We start from the raw sequence: 20,321 nt of genomic DNA, 5'->3' as shown, positions 1-20,321 counted from the left end.
CTTTTAGTTCAGACATTCTTGTTTAACCATGTATGCTGACAGCTGTATCCTGGATTCTTCTTCATGCTTTCTCAAAGGCTGCTTTTAAAATGACTTGCAGACTATCTAGCTGTCATGGCGCTTACACTTATGGCATACATTTTGGCAACCTAACTCTTGTTGGTTTGGAAAACTTCTGGAAGCTGTAGTGTTCTCACTTCACTATGTCAAAGCATAAGCCTCGCTAAAGGTGCAGCACAAGGAACTGGAAAGGTTCAGAATGGGTGGACCCTTTGGGGCTTTGATTTGGAAAACGACCTGCTGCAGAATGACTCACAGCTTGGCTTATACTTCTCAAAACCAAGAGAGACCTAAAAAAATCTCAAAGCATGTTCCCAGGCACTGGCACTATGGCAGCATCTTTTACTTGCAGTCAATCCAGCTGGTACAGTTTCTCAGCTAGCTGCAACGGCTTTCAAGCAAAAGCAGTTTATTGTGAAGAAAATGATGTCTTTTCCTTCCTTTTCCTCCAAAGCTGGAGCTAGCCTCACTTTAATATGCAGACACTTCAGATTTTTGCAGTGAGATTCCCATCACTTTTTTCTCTTTGTAATCTGTTAGTTGTGCGAGTGTGCTCTGATGTTCTTTATTGTAGTCATTTGAAACAAAAGCAATCTGTATCTGAAGCCATAAAGTCTGACATGCTGTAGGATATGAAAGTGTAGTTCATATTTAGGTCTGCCATCTTTAGCCAGAAGCCAAGGGTGCATGCTTAGTATTTGTAATCAGTCTTTCTGCTGTAATAAAACTGGGTATGCTTGAAAAATTGTGGCCCAGATCTGTGCAGTTTCAGGCTTAGTCTTGTAGTGCTTATGACTGTAGGCATCCTAGACAGGTAAGTGACTGAGCTGGGTCAATTAAAAGAGCCCACGCCTTGTGCAAGTGAACTGCAGCTGTTGAGCCATGCGTGCTCTTGAGAGTGCTGACCCCAAGCTATCCTTCATGACAGTGAAAGTGTAAAGCAAAAATAATCTGATATAGAACACACCCTGATAAGATTTTAGTCTACGCAAGCATTACAGTAGTACCATTCTTCTGCACTTCAAAAAGCTTGTTTCCTTGCATGACAGTTGCCTTGCCTTCTGCAATGGCTTTCACTCCTCTGGTGAGCAGGGATGCAACCATCATTGGGGATCGCATTGTCGATGCGATGTTGTCGGGGATTCCCTGCGCCAGCTGATGAAAAATATGGTTTTGCTGCCTTTGAAATACGAATACACTTTGGGCTTGTTGGTGGGCTGATCTTACGAGTGTGCACTCCAGCACAAACCATTACAGCGTGTCTGGTCTCCCTTGGCATTAACCATCAGTAATTCTTAGTTCTCTTTATGTATTACAAAAGCTTTTGCGCAAGTTATGAATATTCCCAACTGTAATGCTGCAGGTAGCTGCATGCAATAACATAACAAAATAGATGCTATCAGAAGTTATGAACAATCTTGAACAAAAAGACTGATGTTGATCATTCATGTGCTAATAATTCTGGATGCTGTGCAACACTTGGAATTCAAGCCCTTAGGTACTGCTGTTGGCCTTTGTGGTTTTCCTAGTAGTTCCTAGGTTTTGGAGGAAGCTCTGTGGTGGTGAGGGAGACCTCTGTATCATCCCTTGACTCAAGAACTTGAGCTTTAAGGAAAATACATAGCACTTTTTCCAGTCTTCAGAGGGTCAGGGTCTGCTGTCAGAGCAGCACAGTGCTCCAGGGGAAGCCAGCAGGAAAATCTCATGTGCAAGTTCTAGAAACTATGGTTGAGCCCCAGCAGCACATGTGCAGAGGAAGGGAAATGTTGAACAAAGGTGCTTATTCAGAGGAGATGATGGAAATAGAGCTGCTGGACTTTGGTGTTTATCTCAAACTATCAATATTTAATGAGTAGTTTGTGTTGTTACGGACTTGGTGCACTTTGCTCAGTGTGGCACATTCTCCGTGGCCTTTTTATCTCCTTACAAATGCAGAGATGTTCAGGATATCCCATTTAGATTAAATAATTGTTTTGTAGCATTAATTAATGCCTGTGTTTAAAAATGAGCATTTGGCAGATTGCTTCAGAGACTTCAGATGCAAATGTAGATGCAAAAGAAGGCAGATTCTTAACTGAACTTAGATAGTGTTATTCTGCATGAAAGGAAAATACAGACTTGGGGAAAGCAAGCAGAGACTGGTGTGTCTCTTTGTTCCCTTCATGCCCACAGAACAAGTGAATAAAGAGATTTTCAGTGTGTTCATTAACCCATATCAGATCTTCCCTCGTGGAACTGGCAGACAGCAAAAGCACATGGCAGCAAAATATTTGGTGTCAGAGACTGTGACTGTTTTTTCCCTTGTATTTTCTTCCAGGATAGCACTTTGCAAACATGGCTCTTTTATTGCTAATTAGATACTTTTTTGCTCATTTGCTAGACTGTTAGTAAACCATCCTTGAAAAAGTCAGATTATCTTTTGTACTCCAGAAAAGCTCTCCTGAGTTATAAAAGTGTTAACTACAGGCTACTGCAGGTTGTCCAGCATGCTTTTTTCTCAAGACAGTGCAGATGTTATAATGTGGGAAAGGTTTACAAGAATGCTGTGTGCTTGTGAGGAAGGTTGCTCCCCTCCATTGCTGGTGCTCATCACAGTGGAGCAGCAGGTGGTGTGAGTTGGTCCCAGTTGCTCTGTTCCTGTGAGAGGCACGTTGCTGGTGCTGAGGACCTGCATTTCCCATGGCAGGGATTTCCCAGTCAAAGCAACTGGTATTAGTCCTGGTTTAGGAGCTCTGAAGGAAAAAAGAAATGAGGCATCATTTTTTCTCCCCTGCTGCCAAATGCAACCTAACGGCCTGTTTTGTAACCAGTGCTGGAGTTAAATTTACTCATGCTAATAAGGTGCCTGGAGAGCGAGCCCCATGCTATCCAGGGAATACAGTGCTTCAACAGCTGTTGCAGTGAGGAAATCTGTGGCTTGCTGTGAACCTGGAGGAGTCTGCTGGGGGGCTATCCTGGCATTGCTCTGCTGAAATAGCAGATTGTGAAATTCTCACTTTAAAAAACAAAACTAAAACAATTCTTCTGATGGCAGCAGTGTAACTATGGGTTCTCAATGCACATTAGTGACAGGGGAGGGCTGGCAGTTCTCTGGAGCAAGTAGCACCAGGGCTGGGAGATATGAATATTCAGGGCTGCCTTCTCCTGACCTTTGCCCATAGCCACAGGGACCTGATTTGGCCAACACCTTGCCTATAACTAGCCAGAGAACACTTAATCCATAGCCGGGAAATGTCACCCCTCTGTCTCCTCCAAATAGTTTTAAAGAAAGTAGTCTGCTGGTAGGAGCTGTTTGCTTCCAGCCTGCACTAGTGAGTACATTGTGCTACTAGATTCAGACATCAAAGTGTCATGCTGAAGCGTAGGAGAGGAGAAGCAATCTGGGAATTAGGTTGGCATTGTTCTGATAGTTAATTATTTACCCGCAGCAGGCTGCTCCTGGTCTCATTTTTCTTCACTCCTCAGTATCCTGATGTAATAAAGCATGCAGGGATCGTGTTTCTCTGGGATATGGCTGCAAAGGGAACTGCTTCTTGAGTGGAGATGGTTAGGGTCCAGTTCCTGGTACAAAACACACTGAATGTTTGGTAAGAGCTACTGGAAAACCAAGTTGCTGCTTGAGCTGCGGTGGTGGTGTAGTACAGTGAGAGAAATACTGTGTTTGTCTTCAGGCTTCCTATTACTTCAAAGGCACTGATCATTGAAGAGAAATCACATGCAGTATCAATGGTTAAAAGTTGTAGAGTTTAATTTATTAGGAAAAAAATGTAAGGATTAAATACATATAACAGGCCTAGGCAGTAACTACAGAGGTTCATAAATAAAGAAGCGTAAGAGGTAAGAGCATAGAAAATAGAAAAGGATGTGTCTGGGGATAGGGATGAAATGAGAAGGAGACTTTGGATATCCCATATATGACTCCTCAAGAGTGAAATGCTCTTGACTCTCAAACACTTTCCCCAAGGAGAGGGTGGGAAATTTTTACAGGATGGACATAGAGCTACGCTAGACAGCAATCCAATAAATATTTAGAATGAAAAATCTTGTCCTTTTAGGGTGACCACATCAATGTATTGAGTCTGGCTTCATCTTGTGACATAAGTCACAGTCAACATTATTTGAATCTGTGGTGAAGGACATGCAGAAAGTGAATCATGCTGTGCTAGGTGCCTGCAGGCAAATGTGCATTTACAAGCCTGGCAATGTCCCCACACTCTGCTCATCTCAATGGCATTGTTATAGTCAGCTTGAATCTCAAGTTTACAGGACAGCCTACTCTTTTAACTGTATTTCATCAACTCATTGGGAAGGAAAACCCAATGTCAGACAGGGGAGTGGGCCTCGTCTGTGCAGCCACAGGAGGGGAGCTGAATTCTGAGCTAATCCTGTGTGTTCTGCTTGTCACTTCCACTTGTTGCAGCTTTTTTCTGCCTTCAGCAAAATAGCCGAAGGCTGTGAAAGTGAATCTAAAGCTAAGTTGCTGAGCATCTTCAGTACATATGCTTATTGCAGTGACAGTTGTGAGACAAAACAGTACTACTGTGTGACAAAGACATCAAGCTGCCAGACTTTGCAAACCCACATTATATGTCCTGGTGTAGTGCGTTTTCAAAGATACAAAGAATGACAAGCTATTTCTAGCAGAGGAGAACTGTCATTTGAGTTCTATGCAATAACATATGGCAATGTTTCACCTTACTGCAAAAGCTAAGAGATTTGCAGTGGGATAGGTATGGTGTGCACCCCTCTGTCAGAAAGGTGGTGCTCTGTGGTGCCATCTCAAACCCAAGCATGTGATTCTGAACCATTTGAGGAGGCTTCATGCTTGTTGCTGGTGGCCTTGGAAGGGAGGAAGAGCTGTATTCCTATGTGCATGTGCACCTCACTGGCTCCCTGCTGGCTGGGCACAGGCAGCACTGGGCATTTAAATCCATCGGCTTCTGCCTTCCTTCAGGTGGCTGTTTTCAGAGAGGCAAACTTGTGTTGTTTAATTTATGAAACAAGGAAAGCCTTATTAGCCATTATTCCTGTTTTTTAATCTCGTAGGCAAAAGAAGGTCTGTCTTTTTTATTCAGTGCAGCAGCATCCTGGAGAAACAGAACAGATGGCAAGCAAAAATCTTTGTGATTCTACGCTGACATCATTTTCTGTCACTTGCCAGTTTGTTTGTTGCTGGTTGACCACACTGGTCAGGTGAGCTTGGGTGGGCACTGGGATACATGGTAGGTCTCTTCCCCAGTGTGAATGTCTTTGTATTCTTGGCTGGTATGAATGAACGTTTTTCTCTCTGAATATCTCATGTTATCTCTTAATCATGCTTATTATGTTTCTCAACTAATAAGCTCCCGTGTAAAGCTACTGGAAATCTAGCAGGAAGGAGCAAGGAATAACAGTGGGGCTTCCTACGGGGATTCAGCCTCTGCCTAACTGGCAAAGACTGGCAGCCCCATGGCTTCTGCTTGCTTCCAGCTTGGTACCTGAGGCAATACACAAGATCCTCTTCTTGCTATGGGCTTTGGGATGCTGGAATGTATCCTGGGGCTGATTGTGAGGCTGATAAATAAACATTGTCAGTAAAACAGAAGTAGATACTGTTGGATTAACCCAAAATGATGTTCTTATTCCTTACTAGAAGAAAGTTTTGCAATGAATTAGGAGTTGATCAGCTTTAGGAGCACAGTCCGTGGTTGGGTAGAGTTAGGAGCACAGTCCACGTAGCTTTCAGGGCTGTCTAGTTTAGGCCAAGGGAAGGGAAGGCATTTGATGTTGCCTGCCTTTCCGTGGAAGAAATAGTCTCTGAGTCCTTTAAAGGCAGTAAATGATTTTCTTGGAAACTCTGACTCCATCTTGCCTACACGTGAGCGTTACTTCTAGGGCAGTATGAATGCCCTGATTATGAAATAAAAAGCAAGTGATTTTTTAAAAATGCTGCTTACTGATTGCCTGGAAACTGCCTGCAGCTGACAGCTTAGGATTTGAAAACAGAAAGGAAAGAAATTCAGCAATCACCATTTGACAAAAGCTGGAGTCTGCCTGGTAGGCAATTTTGTAAGGAAGCAGATAATCATGCATGATACAATGAAAGTAGGAAATGACAGGCCAGCTTGACCGAGAAGAAAATAAGCAGTTTCTTCTGATTGCGGGGAATCCTTCAGCACTTATTATGCTTGTGCTGTATGAAACCTTTTGCTATTATCTCTGTTGCATTTCATCTGTGATTTATCATCTTGGAGCAAATTCTTTTTATAAAACTCATGAAAATTCATCTTCTTTCTAAACAACGAGTCGGTGCAAAAGACGGCATTAGTCCATTTTAAATCTTAATGATTCACAAACCCAGGAGAGGAGCCATAAGGCTCCATCATAAGGCTGTAGAGCGAAATACATTAGGTAAGGGCCTAATGGAGCTGCCAATATAATGGTTTGTAATACTTACTAAATTGTACTTGTCGTATTCATAAACAAGATGTCACTGAAGTGTGACTAAGTTCTTTGACTAAGTGTCACTAAGTTCTTTACTATGAGGTGCTGGAACAGGCTGCCCAGAGATGTTGTGGATGCTCCATCCCTGGAGGTGTTCAAGGCCAGATTGGATAGGGCCTGGGCAGCTTGGTCTAGTATTAAATGGGGAGGTTGGTGGCCCTGCCTGTGTCACAGGGGTTGCAGATTCATGATCCTCGAGGTCCCTTCCAACCCGGGCCATTCTGCGATTCTGTGAAGTGAAGGTACAAAAGTAACTGAATTCAGTGATGGCCATGTGTTTTAGGAGGCTGTGTAAGATACTCTTACCCAGTGATATTTGAGCATCATAAGGCTGTAGAGCAAAATACAATTACTGGTAAAATGTAGAGGTGTAATCTCTACATCTCAGCACTATGGCGGCATCACTTGAATATGTTCAAAAATCATAATAATTGTATGTCAACAAAAATAAGGTGATCCATCTGGAAGGGAAGGATGCAGATGTCTTGTGAGGCACATGGAGCATGGATATATGTGGTGGCCACATCTGAATCCTATTTAAAGAAGCTACAAGGACTCTTGAAAGTGTGAAAAAAAATATTCATAGCATCATAGAATCTGATCACCTCCCTCGCCCTGCTGGACATGCTTCTTTTGATGCAGCCCAGGATATGGTTGGCTTTCTGGGCTGAGGGCACATTGCTAGCTCATGTCCAGCTTGCCATCTACCACTACCCCCAGGTTTTTTTCAGCAGGGCTGTGCTCAATTCTTTCATCCCCCAGCTTGTATTGTATAGGTATTGCCTCAACCCAAGTGCAGGATCTTGCATTTGGATTTGTTGAACCTCATGAGGTTCACCTGGGCCCACTGCTCAAACCTCTCTAGATCCCTCTAGATGGTATCCTGTCTGTGGGAATTAATACAGGAATAGAGGAAGAAGAAATGGAGCTGAAAGGTGCTGGGTAAGCAGCAAGCAGTACACATGCAGGTTTGCTCTGGGGTAGGCTCAGCAGGCACATCCCAGCACAGGTGCCAGACCATTCAGGAACATGGGGGCTTTCATCTTCCTCTGCTGGGCTTAACTGCTTCTTTAATGATAACAAATTTTAGAAAAAGCCTTTGGAGAGCTCTGCTGGAAATGTTCAGTTTTTCCATTCTCATTGCCTGCTCAATACAAGAGTTAAATAAATGAGCAGCCTTATAATACAGAGTGAAGACAGGTGGGTGGGCTGGGTAGCTTTACATATTGCAGCTGGTGTTGGTTGTTTTGACAAAACCTGCTGCAGTTTCTATAAAATTATGTTTTTAAGTTCTCTGGTTACTAGCTGTGGAATGTTCTTAGAATGTTTGCCTTAGAAATATTTTTGATGTTGCCCATCAGAATCTATTGGAAGGAAAGCAATTAGCCGTCTGCTTACTTGCCTTATTATGCCATTGATTTCATTGGTTAAAAAAGTATACTGAGATCAGACTGACCTTATCTATCCGTTCCCACCAATTTTTCATCAACTAATCAAAAGAAAACTGTTCTCCCTTTGGAAAAGTCCATGTTCACTGTTGCCTGTGCAAAACGCTGTTTCTGAAATGCTTGGGCAAGTTCAACGGCAGACCTTTAACACGAAATGAAGGAACAGAGGTATGGATGTTTATTTTAAAGACATTTTTTAATGGTTTGTTGTGTTTCAATAATTATATGGACAAATGTTGCTGCAGTAAAAGGGAGAAATTTTTTTAGTAGTGTAGCATTCAGCTACTTGCCCCTGGATTTGTGCTAAATTATGCTGGCGTCAAGGCAGACGTGGACATAAGGCTAAGTATCTAATCTGTAGGCAGGAACTGGTTGTGCCTGCAGTGGAGATGGGATGAAAACTTGCTGGAGTGGTAGTGAAGCGGGAACAGCAATGCTGTTGAACTGCCAGCTTTCCTTTCTTCCTCAGCAGCTGCTTCTCTTTCATGGACTGCTTGGCAGAGCTGATTGGCAGGGCATTACCTGCAAGCAAACTTCATGAAAATCAGGCGTGAGCCATCCCTGGGAGCTCCTCTGCTGCTAGTGGTTCTCATTCACCTTCTTACCTCTGCCAGGTACTAATTTTAAGCCTGGCATCAATCTGATTTCCCAAGCACTTTACTCTTGCTCAGCCAAGCTTCAAATGCCTTAAGGCATAGTTAAAATAAAGAAAAGTCTGAGAAAACAATACTCATACATTTTGCAAAGTGCCTCTTTTAGATATATTAAGATATCCCCTGCTTTTTATGGTTTGGGGCATGGGTATGGCTAGTCATATTCCAAGTAGAGAAGTCCATTCTAAATGGAAGTGTTGACAAGCAGTTCTGTTTTCTGAATAATGTCTTTTTTTCCTATATGCTGCAAGCTGCCCAATGATTTCAATCTGAGAAGTGCTTTAAGAAGAAAACAGGAGTTGGCTAAAACTGTGGTAAAGCTGCAGATGGATTAATCTGACTTTGCATCCTGTTATTTCTCTTCTGTTATCTCTGCAGTATAAACAAGATTTTTCCTGACTGGCAATTTGAAGAATTACTATTTCCCCTAGAGATGAATAGAAGCATATTTTTGAGAGATACGAAAGCAGCTGTATGCATTAAGATGTGCACTTTCTTGGACCTTTGTAGGAAAAGATTCAGCTAGTCCATTTTCTTATCTAATGAGATATATTGTAAGTGTATTTTTTAAAACAAAGTCTCTTTTGTTATCCTTAAAGTCAAATACTGCAGCATTTTTTGGATTGGGATTTCTATCAAGAAAGCACAGCACAAGAATAAAGATGCGTTCAGAGGGAGAAATGAAAAGTCCCGTCTGTGCTGACAGACCACTCTTTTCACTGTGTGTTGTTAGAGAGCAGATGGCACAGCTCTCAGAGTAGGCTTGCTTTTGTTTTTGATAAAACACAAACACATTCTCCATGCTATAATCCCTTTCTCTTCAAATCTTAGCCTCTTGGGTTTGCAAGCTTAGTTCTAGGTGTTGTATCCTTCCTTCTGTTCCGAAGAGGAGGTAGGTTGGGAAGGACAGCACCTTTTGGATGGCTAGACTCGACTGAAAGTGGATGAAGATGAAAAATTTCTGATACCTTGGATGCAAAAAGACTTCTAGATCTCCTTCCTCAGTAGGAAGGGAAAGGGAAGACGGTTTGCAAAAACAGTAAAAGGAAACGCTGTTTCCCTTGATTTTCAGCCTTTCTGAAATGTCTGGGGATAGTTGACTCACATTGTAGCTTGTTATTCTGTAATTAGTTGATTGCTTGGTTTGCGTCTCTTAAAGAATCAGACTGAAGTGGACATAATTCATACTCAGAGAACTGGCTGTGTTTATTGCAGATTTAAAACAAAATGCAAAACAAAACACACACACAAAAAAAACAAACACAAAAAAAACAACCAAAAACCATACCAGTTAATGTGGAACATCTCAATAGTTTTCTGCAGTATGCCCGTTGGAAAGCTTGCTGCAAGATGCCTTTTAGTTACTGTGTTTTAGTGTGGCGTATTTAAGATAAATACTGATGCTTAGTGGCATATTGCATTACAGTGTGGTTTTTTATTTCATTTCCCTACTATTACCTTAGAGAGGAGGAAGTGAGGATACTGGGGACTGTAGCATTGTATTTTTTTGTAAAGGCCACTCATGAGTTTGTCTTGGGGCATTATTGACATTGTGTTGACACTAGAAGGACAGAAGAGCTTTACTGAGGTGCTGCTGGGACCACAAGGGCACAGCAAGCCCTGCGCAGGAGAGTGCAGCTGAGTGGGCAGCTGTGGGAGCAGCACACTATCTTTGCTGTTGAATTAACAAAACTGCGGTATCTTCTGAAGCCACGTCAAAATGGTTTCAAATATGGCCAGCTGCATTTAGATTCAGATTATTTTTATAATCTTTTGGCATGGCAAGCCAAAATGAAATAAAGCCATCAGTGCTCTCTGTGTTCTTAGAGAGTCTGCTGGTGATTTTTTTTTTTGTAGAATTTCAAGATAACTTTTTCATAACAAATATATATATATAAAATTCTTGCCTTCCCTACCTACTTTGTAATTTTTCACAGAGCAGGAGTTACAATTTGTATTTGCATACATAGTGCAGAGGAAGATGAGAGGCTTTCCTGCTGCCTCCTGCAGTGATGATGGTGCTGGCTTTCGTATCAAACTTGTCACACATAAATTTGAGCTTCAGTTTGCAGCAGCAGTCAGACAACACCCTAAAAGACTGCTTGCTGGAACAGATACTGCCAGAAAATGCTATGTAGCTAGGCAGTGTGTTTTTGTTTTCCTTAGAGTTTATTTATTTATTTTAAAACAGGAAGGTGATATTGCTATTCTGGTCTTTCCCTGCCCTGCTCAAGTCTTCCTTTCCAGCTATGGTGGTGGCTGCTTTCATTTCTGTGCCAGCAGCAGCTGTTCCAGACTGCTTGAGAAAGGGATGGTTGTTTTGCTGCAGGGGACAAACTCATGGCTTAATGAGTTCACTGAAACACGAGGTACAAACCTGGAGATGCACGGAGAAGGATTGCTCAGCCCCTCACACTTCCCAGTTATCCTTGCATAGAAAGAGCTCGTTATTGGGAACTCAGTTATACTCTATTGCACTGTGACTTTCTAAAAAATATCCATTAGAACAAACAGGTAACATATTTACAGTAAGGGAAGCTGTTAAGATTACACGTGGGCTGTTCTGTGTGTTTCAGGATCTTCTGTGAAAAACGGATCACATGTTGGATGTTGTTTCCTTATGTATGTTTCTGTGTGTGTGTGTGTGTGTAATTGCTCGCTGTAGGTGGAGTCTGGTAGGTGTGTACAAATGTGCTCTGTTACAGGGAAAGCCTTTTGCTCAGGTGAGGGCATGAGCAAGTCACAGTGTGTGTTGTCAGCTTTTTGTCTTTCTGGGACTGCTACTGCTTGTGTGCTTAACAATGCTGGCATGCTTAGGCATTATGCTGTTGTGTAGGTTTCTGACTGGTGCCTGAAGTTTATAATGTACAAATTTCTCAGTGTTGGACGTTCCCAGAGTGATTTATTTTTATCTTTAAATCCTAAGCAGTGCTTGTTCCAGGCAGAAACCCAGGGCGGAGTCAGTGCCTTTGAATCACACAGTGCATGATAGATTTGTTTCTCACAGATAAATTATGTATTCATCCTAATAGGAGATACTCCTGTTCAAATATTAGAGCCTGGGATTCTTTACAAACCAGTATATCCCATAAGGATTACAGGCAGGTGGGAGTGGAGGCTGCCTTCCTTTGCAGCTTGTCTTCCCTGCTTTTTCACAGGGCTTTGGCTTGCAGGGTTTGCGTTGGCTTGCTTGGCCTTCAAGATGCTGTGCTGTGTTACACCCAAACCTTTTCTGGGAAGCAACCAGTCCTGGTCACCTCTCCCCAGTGCGTTGGCAGCTGTTGGAGAGGGAATGCTTTGTGCCTGGCAAGCTTTGGAAAGCTGCCTTGTTAGCATTGTTTTTTAATGCCCTGAATGCCAATGCTTAAATTGTGGTTAGCGGTGTGTAATGAAGCAGAGAGTGCCATCAGGCTGCACTGCTCTTGTTTTATTTGATACAACTGAGTACGTTCTGTTTGTGAAACTGCAGTGAAGTGATGCATGTAGTTTTGGGTCTCATTACAAGCTGAGTGTTGCAGAGGTCCTGTGCCTTCAGGAGAGAGAGTTGCACGAAGCACTTTAGGAACACTATTTTTTCCCCTTTCTTTCCTTCCTTTTTTTCTCTGAGTTATTTAAACTGTGCTGCACAAAAAGTTTAATTATAGGTCGCTCATACAGCATTTACAGCATTCATGCTTTCCAGAAAGAGGGTTCTGCCTATTAGATAAGAGTTGGTAAGGAAAGGGCTTTTCAGAAGCACATCTTGCCTGTCATATGGTACAGAAATGGATCCCCATAGGTGGTGCTGCCTGTGACCAGCTGTCTTGTATTCTCACCTTGCTGGAATGATCTTTCCATGTCTGTACTGCAGGTGCAGCTCTGGAGGCACGCTGGGACCTGGGCACGCCGGGAAGCAGCCTGCTACAGCATGCTGGTGCCCTCTGACGGTAAGGCTGCCTGCTGTTGTCAGCCAGTTTCTCTGAGAACAGAAGGCATGACGCTGTCAGCCGAGAGCAGGCAGGCCAGCACCTAACTCAGCTGGGTGGTGCAGCTTCTGCTGCGAGACCAAGTTGATTGTGTGTCACATGCATAGAATCAAAAACATAAAATACCCTCAGCTGGAAGAGACACACAGAGATCATTGAGTCCAATTCTGGCTCCATACAGGACTATCCAAAATTCAAACCCTTTGACTGGGAGCATTGTCCAAATGCTTCTTGAACTCTGACAACCTGGTGCCATGACCGCTGCCCTGGGCAGCCTAACTCTCCCCTGACATAGTTCCATGCTGTTTCCTCGGGCTCTGTTGCTGTCACCAGAGAGCAGAGCTCAGCACTGCCCCTCTTCTTCCTGTGTGGAGCTTTAGGTTGCCATGAAGCAGCATGTCCCAGAAGATAAAGCGCTGTATTTGTTAAGGATATGTACAATGTGGTGATCTTTATTTATCCCGTGCTTTAAAAAACAGCTTTAACTTAAGCTGCAACTTACAGTACAGTTTTTTCACTTATTTCTTTTTTTTTCTTCTTTTCCCAGAAGTAACTATTAATTACAGGCATGGTCTTCCCATGATAACTCTGACATTGCCTACAAGAAGAGAACGCTGCCAGTTTGCTGTTAAACCAGTGGTAGCCACAGTGGGGGCATTTCTGCAGGATGTACAGAGAGAAGATAAAGGAATTGTGAAAGCAGAAGTCTTTGCAATAGGTATCTTAAATTTGTCTGTCTTCAGAATAAATTCCTGTTCAATCACCTGTACTTCCCCTCTGAAGCATATTTAAAACCTGCATCAAATTTTGCTTTGTTACTGTTGAGATTAATGCTTCTGAGGTTTTTTGGTGTTTCACATTCAGTATCTGAGTCCTCTTGAGTTGATGTGAAATGCAGAGTTGGGCATACTACTGTAACCTTCCAGTAGATTCCTCTGTTATCTCTTTGAAGTAGCTTCTCTTTTTCATGCTGTTTTTGAATAAATGTCTCTTCTGTTTTTTTTCCATCTTTTTCCATCCTTGTCCTCTGTGATCATTCTGAAAGGCAACCAATCTGGTTCTTCCAGATGTCTGCCAGTTGTTCTGTGTTCTCTGAAGCTGGAAGAATGCTTGCCTTAATGCAAATATGAATTCATGTGGAAAACATATTGGGAGCTAAGCAAACAGAAAAAGCATGCAGTGATAAAGAGCAGCTTTCTGAAATTCTGGAAAGAGATAATCTGTGTGGATCACAGTGCATGAGCTTCCTGTATGCAGAAGCTGTGCGAGTTGATTTTCCTGGCAGGATGGTCTTGTGCTGTTCTTTTTGAATACTGTATCTACTGGGCAGCAAAGGTAGAAACATCTCCAGAAAAGATAATTCTGTAGGATTCTCACATATTTTCAGACAGTACCATGGCAAATCATCACTGCCAGTAGCTTCCCTCTAACATGGAAGTTCACAGTAAAAATGGTTCCTCCATGGGGTAGATAAGGCAGGGCTAACCAAGAACGTTCTCCTGCAGTATCTCTCAGTACTGCTATCTCTGCAAAAGAGCACCCATGAATTAAGTGTCTGATTCACTGCTGAGCCCCATTCTTCTGTGTTAGGTCTGCAAAAGCTTTATGTTAACTATGCATTCTGCTTCAGGGCAGACTTCAGAACTTTTGTGAAACAAAAGATCTGATTTCTGTGAGAAACCTAAAAGTCTAGCATTTTCAGTATAGATGAACACCAGGTTCCAAACTGTAAAAAAATTTGGGCTCTTTTCACCTACTGTCATCTCTTTAAACCTCCAACTTTGGAATACAAATGCTGTCTGTTTTGATTAAAAATATCTTGGTTCTCTAGTCTGTATTCTCAAGTGCCAGGCAGTTGTAAGGGTAGAGAACAGCTTAGATGATTAATTCATTAGGAAACTGATACTGTAAAGAGAAACTATTGGTCAAGTGTTGTGAGATGAATTTAAGCATATATTATTAATGAAAGATTATGAAGATTTGATTTAATGCAGATACTTTTCAGTGTCATTTAGCCATTAAATGAAACTCAGCCTTAATTGAAAGTGTTGGTTCTCTATTTGATGACTCACTTTCATTTTCAGTAGATTTAGTCTTGCAAAATGCCTGTAGACAAAAAATGGCCCTTTGTTCACCTTTGAATATTTGTCCTTAAGTATAGAAGGAAAAGTAAACCTTTTCTGAATGCCTGCATGGAATTTTCTAAAACAAAACAACCTCTTCTCCCCAAATTTTCCAACTTTTCAGCTAATGAAAGGTTTGGACGGGTTAATAAATCTGCAGTGTATCAGATCCAGAACAAAGAACCTGTCTGGCAGTTCTTTTTGGAACATTTTTTGCTTAAATGTCATTTTATAAATGTCACCTTAATTTACATGCAAATGACATTTGATGTTCTATTACACAACTTTATAAAAAGAGAAGAGGGAAGAAACATTTGGATGGGCACATTAACATTTCAAATTCTGAACTGAAATTTTTCCAAGTCTACTTACCTACCCATGTGAGGTGAGTAGTCTGATCATTCTGCTCAAGAATAAAGCTTCTGTTTTCTGCTACTGCACACTCCTTTGCAGAGGCAGGCGAAGACATGCTCTGTATGTACAGGGAATGAAGCCCAGATCAAACAGCTATTGTGGAGTGGCTTGTTGCTGGCTCTTGGGCCCTTCATGTCCAGCAGTGTTTCCTCTTAGCAGGCAGGAAAGAACCTCTTGCAAAATAAAATAGTAGGAAATGTAGGGAAGAAGTGTAAAAGCAGGAAGAAAACTTCTACAACAGCTTTCCTCATAGCAGATTCCAGTTTTTCCCTTGTCTGCAGTATTAAGTCATTGCAAATAGGTGTGAACAATATTTTTTTTTTGGTTTGTTCTCTGTGGTGTTGGTGGAGTATAATTTCTGCAAGTTTTTTTCATAGGAGAGAAGTAGGAAAGGGTTCTCTAGAGTGTTTTAGACTAATGCCTCTGTGGCTCCTGGTCTGCCTTGTACTGGACACTTTGTTTAGCTATCTTAACTCAGTCAGAACTGGCATTAAAACAGAATGATTGCAAGTATCGTTCATACCTAATATAATAAAAATAAGAAAAATGCTACTGACAAGACATGTTCCTGTTGATTATAACAGCTTGTTTAAGGAAATACATAAATCTGTAATTGAATGTAAGGTCTCTCAAGGTGTTTTAATTTCCAGAAAGTCTTTATCGTAGGTTTAAGTGGAGATGCAAACTGGTGCGTAAGTGGCAAAACCAAAATTCAAGTCTTTCCATCACAGTTTATGAATTTTTTTATGCAAGACTTTTTTCCTCTACCCTACAGTTCCAATGGGTCAATTCTAGTCATAATCATAACGAGAAAATATGAGCCTGCTTGTAGTAGAGACAATATCATTACACTTCTAACCAATTTTGTATTCACCAGGCACTAGAGACAACATAGTGAAATAGTAGTAAAAAAAATAGTAAAGCCTAGTGAAGCTGAGAGGATTACCCAAATGTTGCTGATAAAGAAAGCATTCAAGTCTCTGCACCGATTTCCTTTTTAATATTTAGCATCAGTTACGGGATTTACTAAAAGTACCCTTCCAAAGTTCCCTTCCAAACATTAATAAAGATCCGCTAGCATTTAAGATTCTTTATGATTAGAATGATCTGTCTAGAATCTTAAATCTTATTCTGCAGATGGTAGCAAGGTCTCTGATGCAACCTTGATGGAGGTCTTACTGATGAATGACTTTAAGCTTGTTATCAACAACACAACATACAGTGTGTCAACTCCTGTAAAAGGTAAGAGCCATGCTTTAATAGCTCTGACTGTCTGGCTTAATCTAGTGAAAGGCATGAGAAGTCTCAGACAATTGGAACCTCTCTGGAGAAATAAATTTTGGTTTTGTACTGTTGGATGGTCCTGCTTTCAGGGGTGTAGGTTAGGAGAGAGAACGATAAAGGGTAGATTCTTGAAATGTTTTGAAATGATAAACACTTTCTCTTCAGATAAGCTGAGTAGTGAGCGTGCTACTGAAATGGAAGATATCAAATCCTTGGTTCACAGACTGTTTGTGGCTCTGCATTTAGAAGATCACCAGATCAAGAAAGAGAGAGAATTGCTACAGAAACTGGACCACTTGAAAGAACAGCTGATGCCTCTTGAACAGGTTGGAAGGGAGGGAGGTGGTTCTATTGTTATGTTTTTAAGGGCAAAAGCATTTCCTCATATCAGGAGTAAGTCCTGTGATAGAAAATGATCAGATGGATGCATAGAGTGTCTACTTTGTCATGTGAATGAAGTCAATTCAAATACAGTTCAAGTAACTTTCAGTTCAGTTCTTTTTCTCTCCTGCAGCGCATGTTACCTGGTTAAAAGATGCAACATCTGGTGAAGACTGTCAGGAACAAGCCTTAGCATGGCTGGTATTGGGATTGAACACCCACTTAATCACCTGTTGCCATATGAGTTCTGAATACCTATTAAAGGGAAAAAAAATGAAAACCAACAGTGAGCTTAAAAATTATCTGTGGCAGTTTCCTGTATCCTCAAGTCAAAAGGCAGATTGTATGGACTAATGGTTGCTGTAATCTAAGAAATGAAGTTATACATGTTGATCTGGGGCAGGTTAAGGTAACTCAGCTTGAAGGAAGGAATCTAGAGTCTGACAGGATGAGCAAATTTTTCCTTCACTTCAGACCTGCTACATGTGAGTACCAGCCTCAGTGTTAACAAAACCTGCCTTTAATGATAAATAGAAATCCAGCAGATGTAAATCTCAAGCAGTGGGAATGGAAATTTAACAGTTGGTGCTCAGTAGCCAGGAGGCCTGTTTGCCCTTGGATTTCAGTCCTTTTCTTTCTTCACAAGGTAAGTGTGTAAGAAGAGAGCATTGAGAAAGGATCCAGCCCAGCAGGAGTAAACGCAGTGCAACTGATGAGCTCCTCAACTAATGTTTGTTTGAACAAGTTCCTGTGTTTATTTCTTCACCCTAGATGAAAGCCAGAATTATGGACAGCGCTGATGCAAAGACCTCCAGGCTTCTATGGGTTGGTTTAGCTTTGATGTCAATGCAAGGTGGAGCATTGGCATGGCTCACATGGTGGGTCTATTCGTGGGACATCATGGAGCCGGTCACATACTTCATCACCTATGGGAGTGCCATGGCTTTCTATGCCTACTTTGTTCTTACTAAACAGGTGATTCCCCCTCCTGTAAATGTCTGGAGTATTGAAAAGAAGGAGTAGAGAAACTGAAAATCCTAGTGCTTGAACTCTGATTAAAATGTAATTTATTAAGTAGCCTTGTCATCAGATTGGGGGAGTTGAGATTGATTTCTGATGGGATTGGATAAAAATGCCTTACATTATCAGGCCAGGTACTCTTACGCCTGCACTATAGACCAGCTTTTGAGCAGAACTACTTCCTGTAAAACTCCATCAGCCAGGATATGAGAAGTGATGAATGAATTCTGTCATTTTATTTTAATTTTTGTAGGTCATCTTGAATAGTAAATTGTACCTGGCTCATTGCTGTAAAGGGAGAGCAACTAGTAGTTCTGTACCAATTCATGAACACTGCTTTACAAGTGGCCAGGAAGCAGATCACTGAACAGTAACATTAATAAATAAATAAATATACCCAGATGTTAACTGAGCTGCACAATACAGACTAGTCCTGAAATCCTGTAAGATTTTGCAGAATGCTTCTTCTTTGTATTTTAGCTCTGTACTTTACTCCCAAAGTAGACATCTTGATGTCCAACTTTTGTAGTGGAAAAACTCTTTGTTTACTAAGCTGTTATGTGGAAGAGTAGCCACTGCTTCCATCCGTAATACTGATGGATCCATAGACCTCATGAGATACTAGGTGCCATTTGTGAAAAGGGGAGACACGTTTGTTTTTACGAACAACTGGCTTTGAATGTAAGTTTTATTCCTTCTCACTGATTCTTAAGAAGGGCAGAGGTATTCCTACTTTATGTATTCAGATACACATAAATCTTTTTATACAGATTACTGGTTGTCTTTTTAGAACAGCTGTGTTGGCATGAATGCTTTAGACTTTCAAGTAGTCTTTGAAAAAACAGTGATTGAACTTTCTCTGACTCCTTGGAAAGTCATGTCCATTTATTCAAGTGGCTTCAGTCATGAGGTTCAAGCTGTCTTTATTATAGAAAATTACTTTAGACATTATAAAAATGATTTCTAGCATGTGTCTAAGAGGGCCCGAGCATGCTTGTGTGTGTAGTCTCTTAACAGCATGTGTATGTATTTGTGCTAATGTGTGTACATGCCTATGGAACTAGATAAATAATTGTGAAACAGGCTGAATTTCTCTGACCTGGACTCTTTTTTCTTGCTAACCTCAAATATGTGCTTTTCTTTCTTCACTAGGACTACATTTACCCTGATGCTAAAGACAGGCAGCTCCTCCACTACTTCTACCGGAAATCCAAAGCCCAGCATTTTAATGTGGAACAATACAACAAGCTAAAAGAAGAACTTGCAGAGGTATTTAAATACAGTCCTGAAATAAGGTGGTCTCCTCTGGGTTTACTTTTTCAGTAAACTCTCAGCTATTGGAAAACTGACCTCAGGGTTTGTTACTTACATGGCATACTGTTTATTATCCAGTTTGTGATTTTTAAATAACCATACGGTGTTTGCCTTTGACATGTAAGCTACTTCAGTAGTTCATCAGCAAAGGAGACCTTCACAAGTTAAATTTCAAACACATAAGTTAGGTTTTGAGCACTACACTACCTTCCCCCCCCCCATATTTGAATATGTTACATTTCCAGCTATTTTAATAGAGTAACTGCATTTAGCCAATGTATTACAATGCATAAGCATATTTGCCATCACTTGAGTCGGCAATGCACTGCACCTTCCCCATGCCCTGGTTTCAGCCCATACAGTGCCAACGGCACACACGAGGTTCAGCTGGTGCTTAGCAATGGGTGCGAGGGGGCTGCGCTGGGCTGCTCAGCGGGGCAGAGCCACAGCCGTGGTAATGGAGCAGGGTGCAGCTGCAGGATGGGCTGGGCTGCATGTGGCCTGCAGGCTAGACATGCACAGGCTAGAGTTTGTTGCTTTTTCAATAGCTTGTGAGAATGATTTTTTTAAGTGTAATTTCAAGAAAATAGTACTTTGGATTGTGTGTTGGAGAGGGTGTGGGAAAGTGGTGTACTTGCATGCACTCTGCTCTCTGGAAACTGAATGGCCTGAGTAGGCCTGTAAAGTTCAGCATACTCCATTTGAGTAGTCTGGTTTCTTGTATGAGACCAGTGTCTTCTGAGAAAGGGAAAAATGAAGGGCTGCAGAAGATGAACTCACTTTTTCTCCCATTGCAGGCAGAAGAATCTCTGAAGCGTTTGCGCCAGGCTCTGCACCTCAGACTTCCAATCCAGGAAATAACTAACAAGGACTGACTTTGTTTTGGTGTATGTTAGAATTGTCTTTTCAAAGTTGATAGGAACATTTAATTACTATACAGAAACTGGATATTTTTGACCACTATAATTTTGAAAGTTACAATAAATATTTATAAAAATGATTTGATTACTTTATGGCTCTGGGTTTGTTTTTTGCTTTAAATTTCGGTCTTACAAAGAAACTGCTGAAGCAAAGTTCTTCAGATATTTGTCAAGTCATATTAGTAAAATGGAGGCATTCTGCTTCCAGATAAAGTGATAGGAATGTTCTCTAAAGTGAGGGCTGTCATTTTCAGAC

At 41.4% G+C, this 20,321-nt stretch overlaps 1 protein-coding gene across 1 annotated transcript in view; it reads left to right on the top strand.

Moving 5' to 3' along the window:
- MCUB (mitochondrial calcium uniporter dominant negative subunit beta) overlaps positions 1-20,145 on the top strand; it is a 28,432-nt gene extending 8,287 nt beyond the window's left edge. Inside the window, exons 2-8 of the mRNA XM_031596956.2 lie at positions 12,495-12,570; positions 13,157-13,327; positions 16,284-16,388; positions 16,596-16,756; positions 17,583-17,786; positions 18,984-19,100; positions 19,943-20,145. Coding sequence (XP_031452816.2) covers positions 12,495-12,570; positions 13,157-13,327; positions 16,284-16,388; positions 16,596-16,756; positions 17,583-17,786; positions 18,984-19,100; positions 19,943-20,020 — 912 coding nt within the window. The 3' untranslated portion in view covers positions 20,021-20,145. The remainder of the gene's footprint in view (positions 1-12,494; positions 12,571-13,156; positions 13,328-16,283; positions 16,389-16,595; positions 16,757-17,582; positions 17,787-18,983; positions 19,101-19,942) is intronic.
- The last annotated feature ends 176 nt before the right edge of the window (positions 20,146-20,321 follow it).

Source organism: Phasianus colchicus, chromosome 4 (genome assembly GCF_987193195.1).
Source record: "Phasianus colchicus chromosome 4, bPhaCol1.hap1.1, whole genome shotgun sequence".
Classification (NCBI taxonomy): Eukaryota; Metazoa; Chordata; class Aves; order Galliformes; family Phasianidae; genus Phasianus; species Phasianus colchicus.
This window is presented reverse-complemented; position numbering and strand designations above follow the sequence as displayed.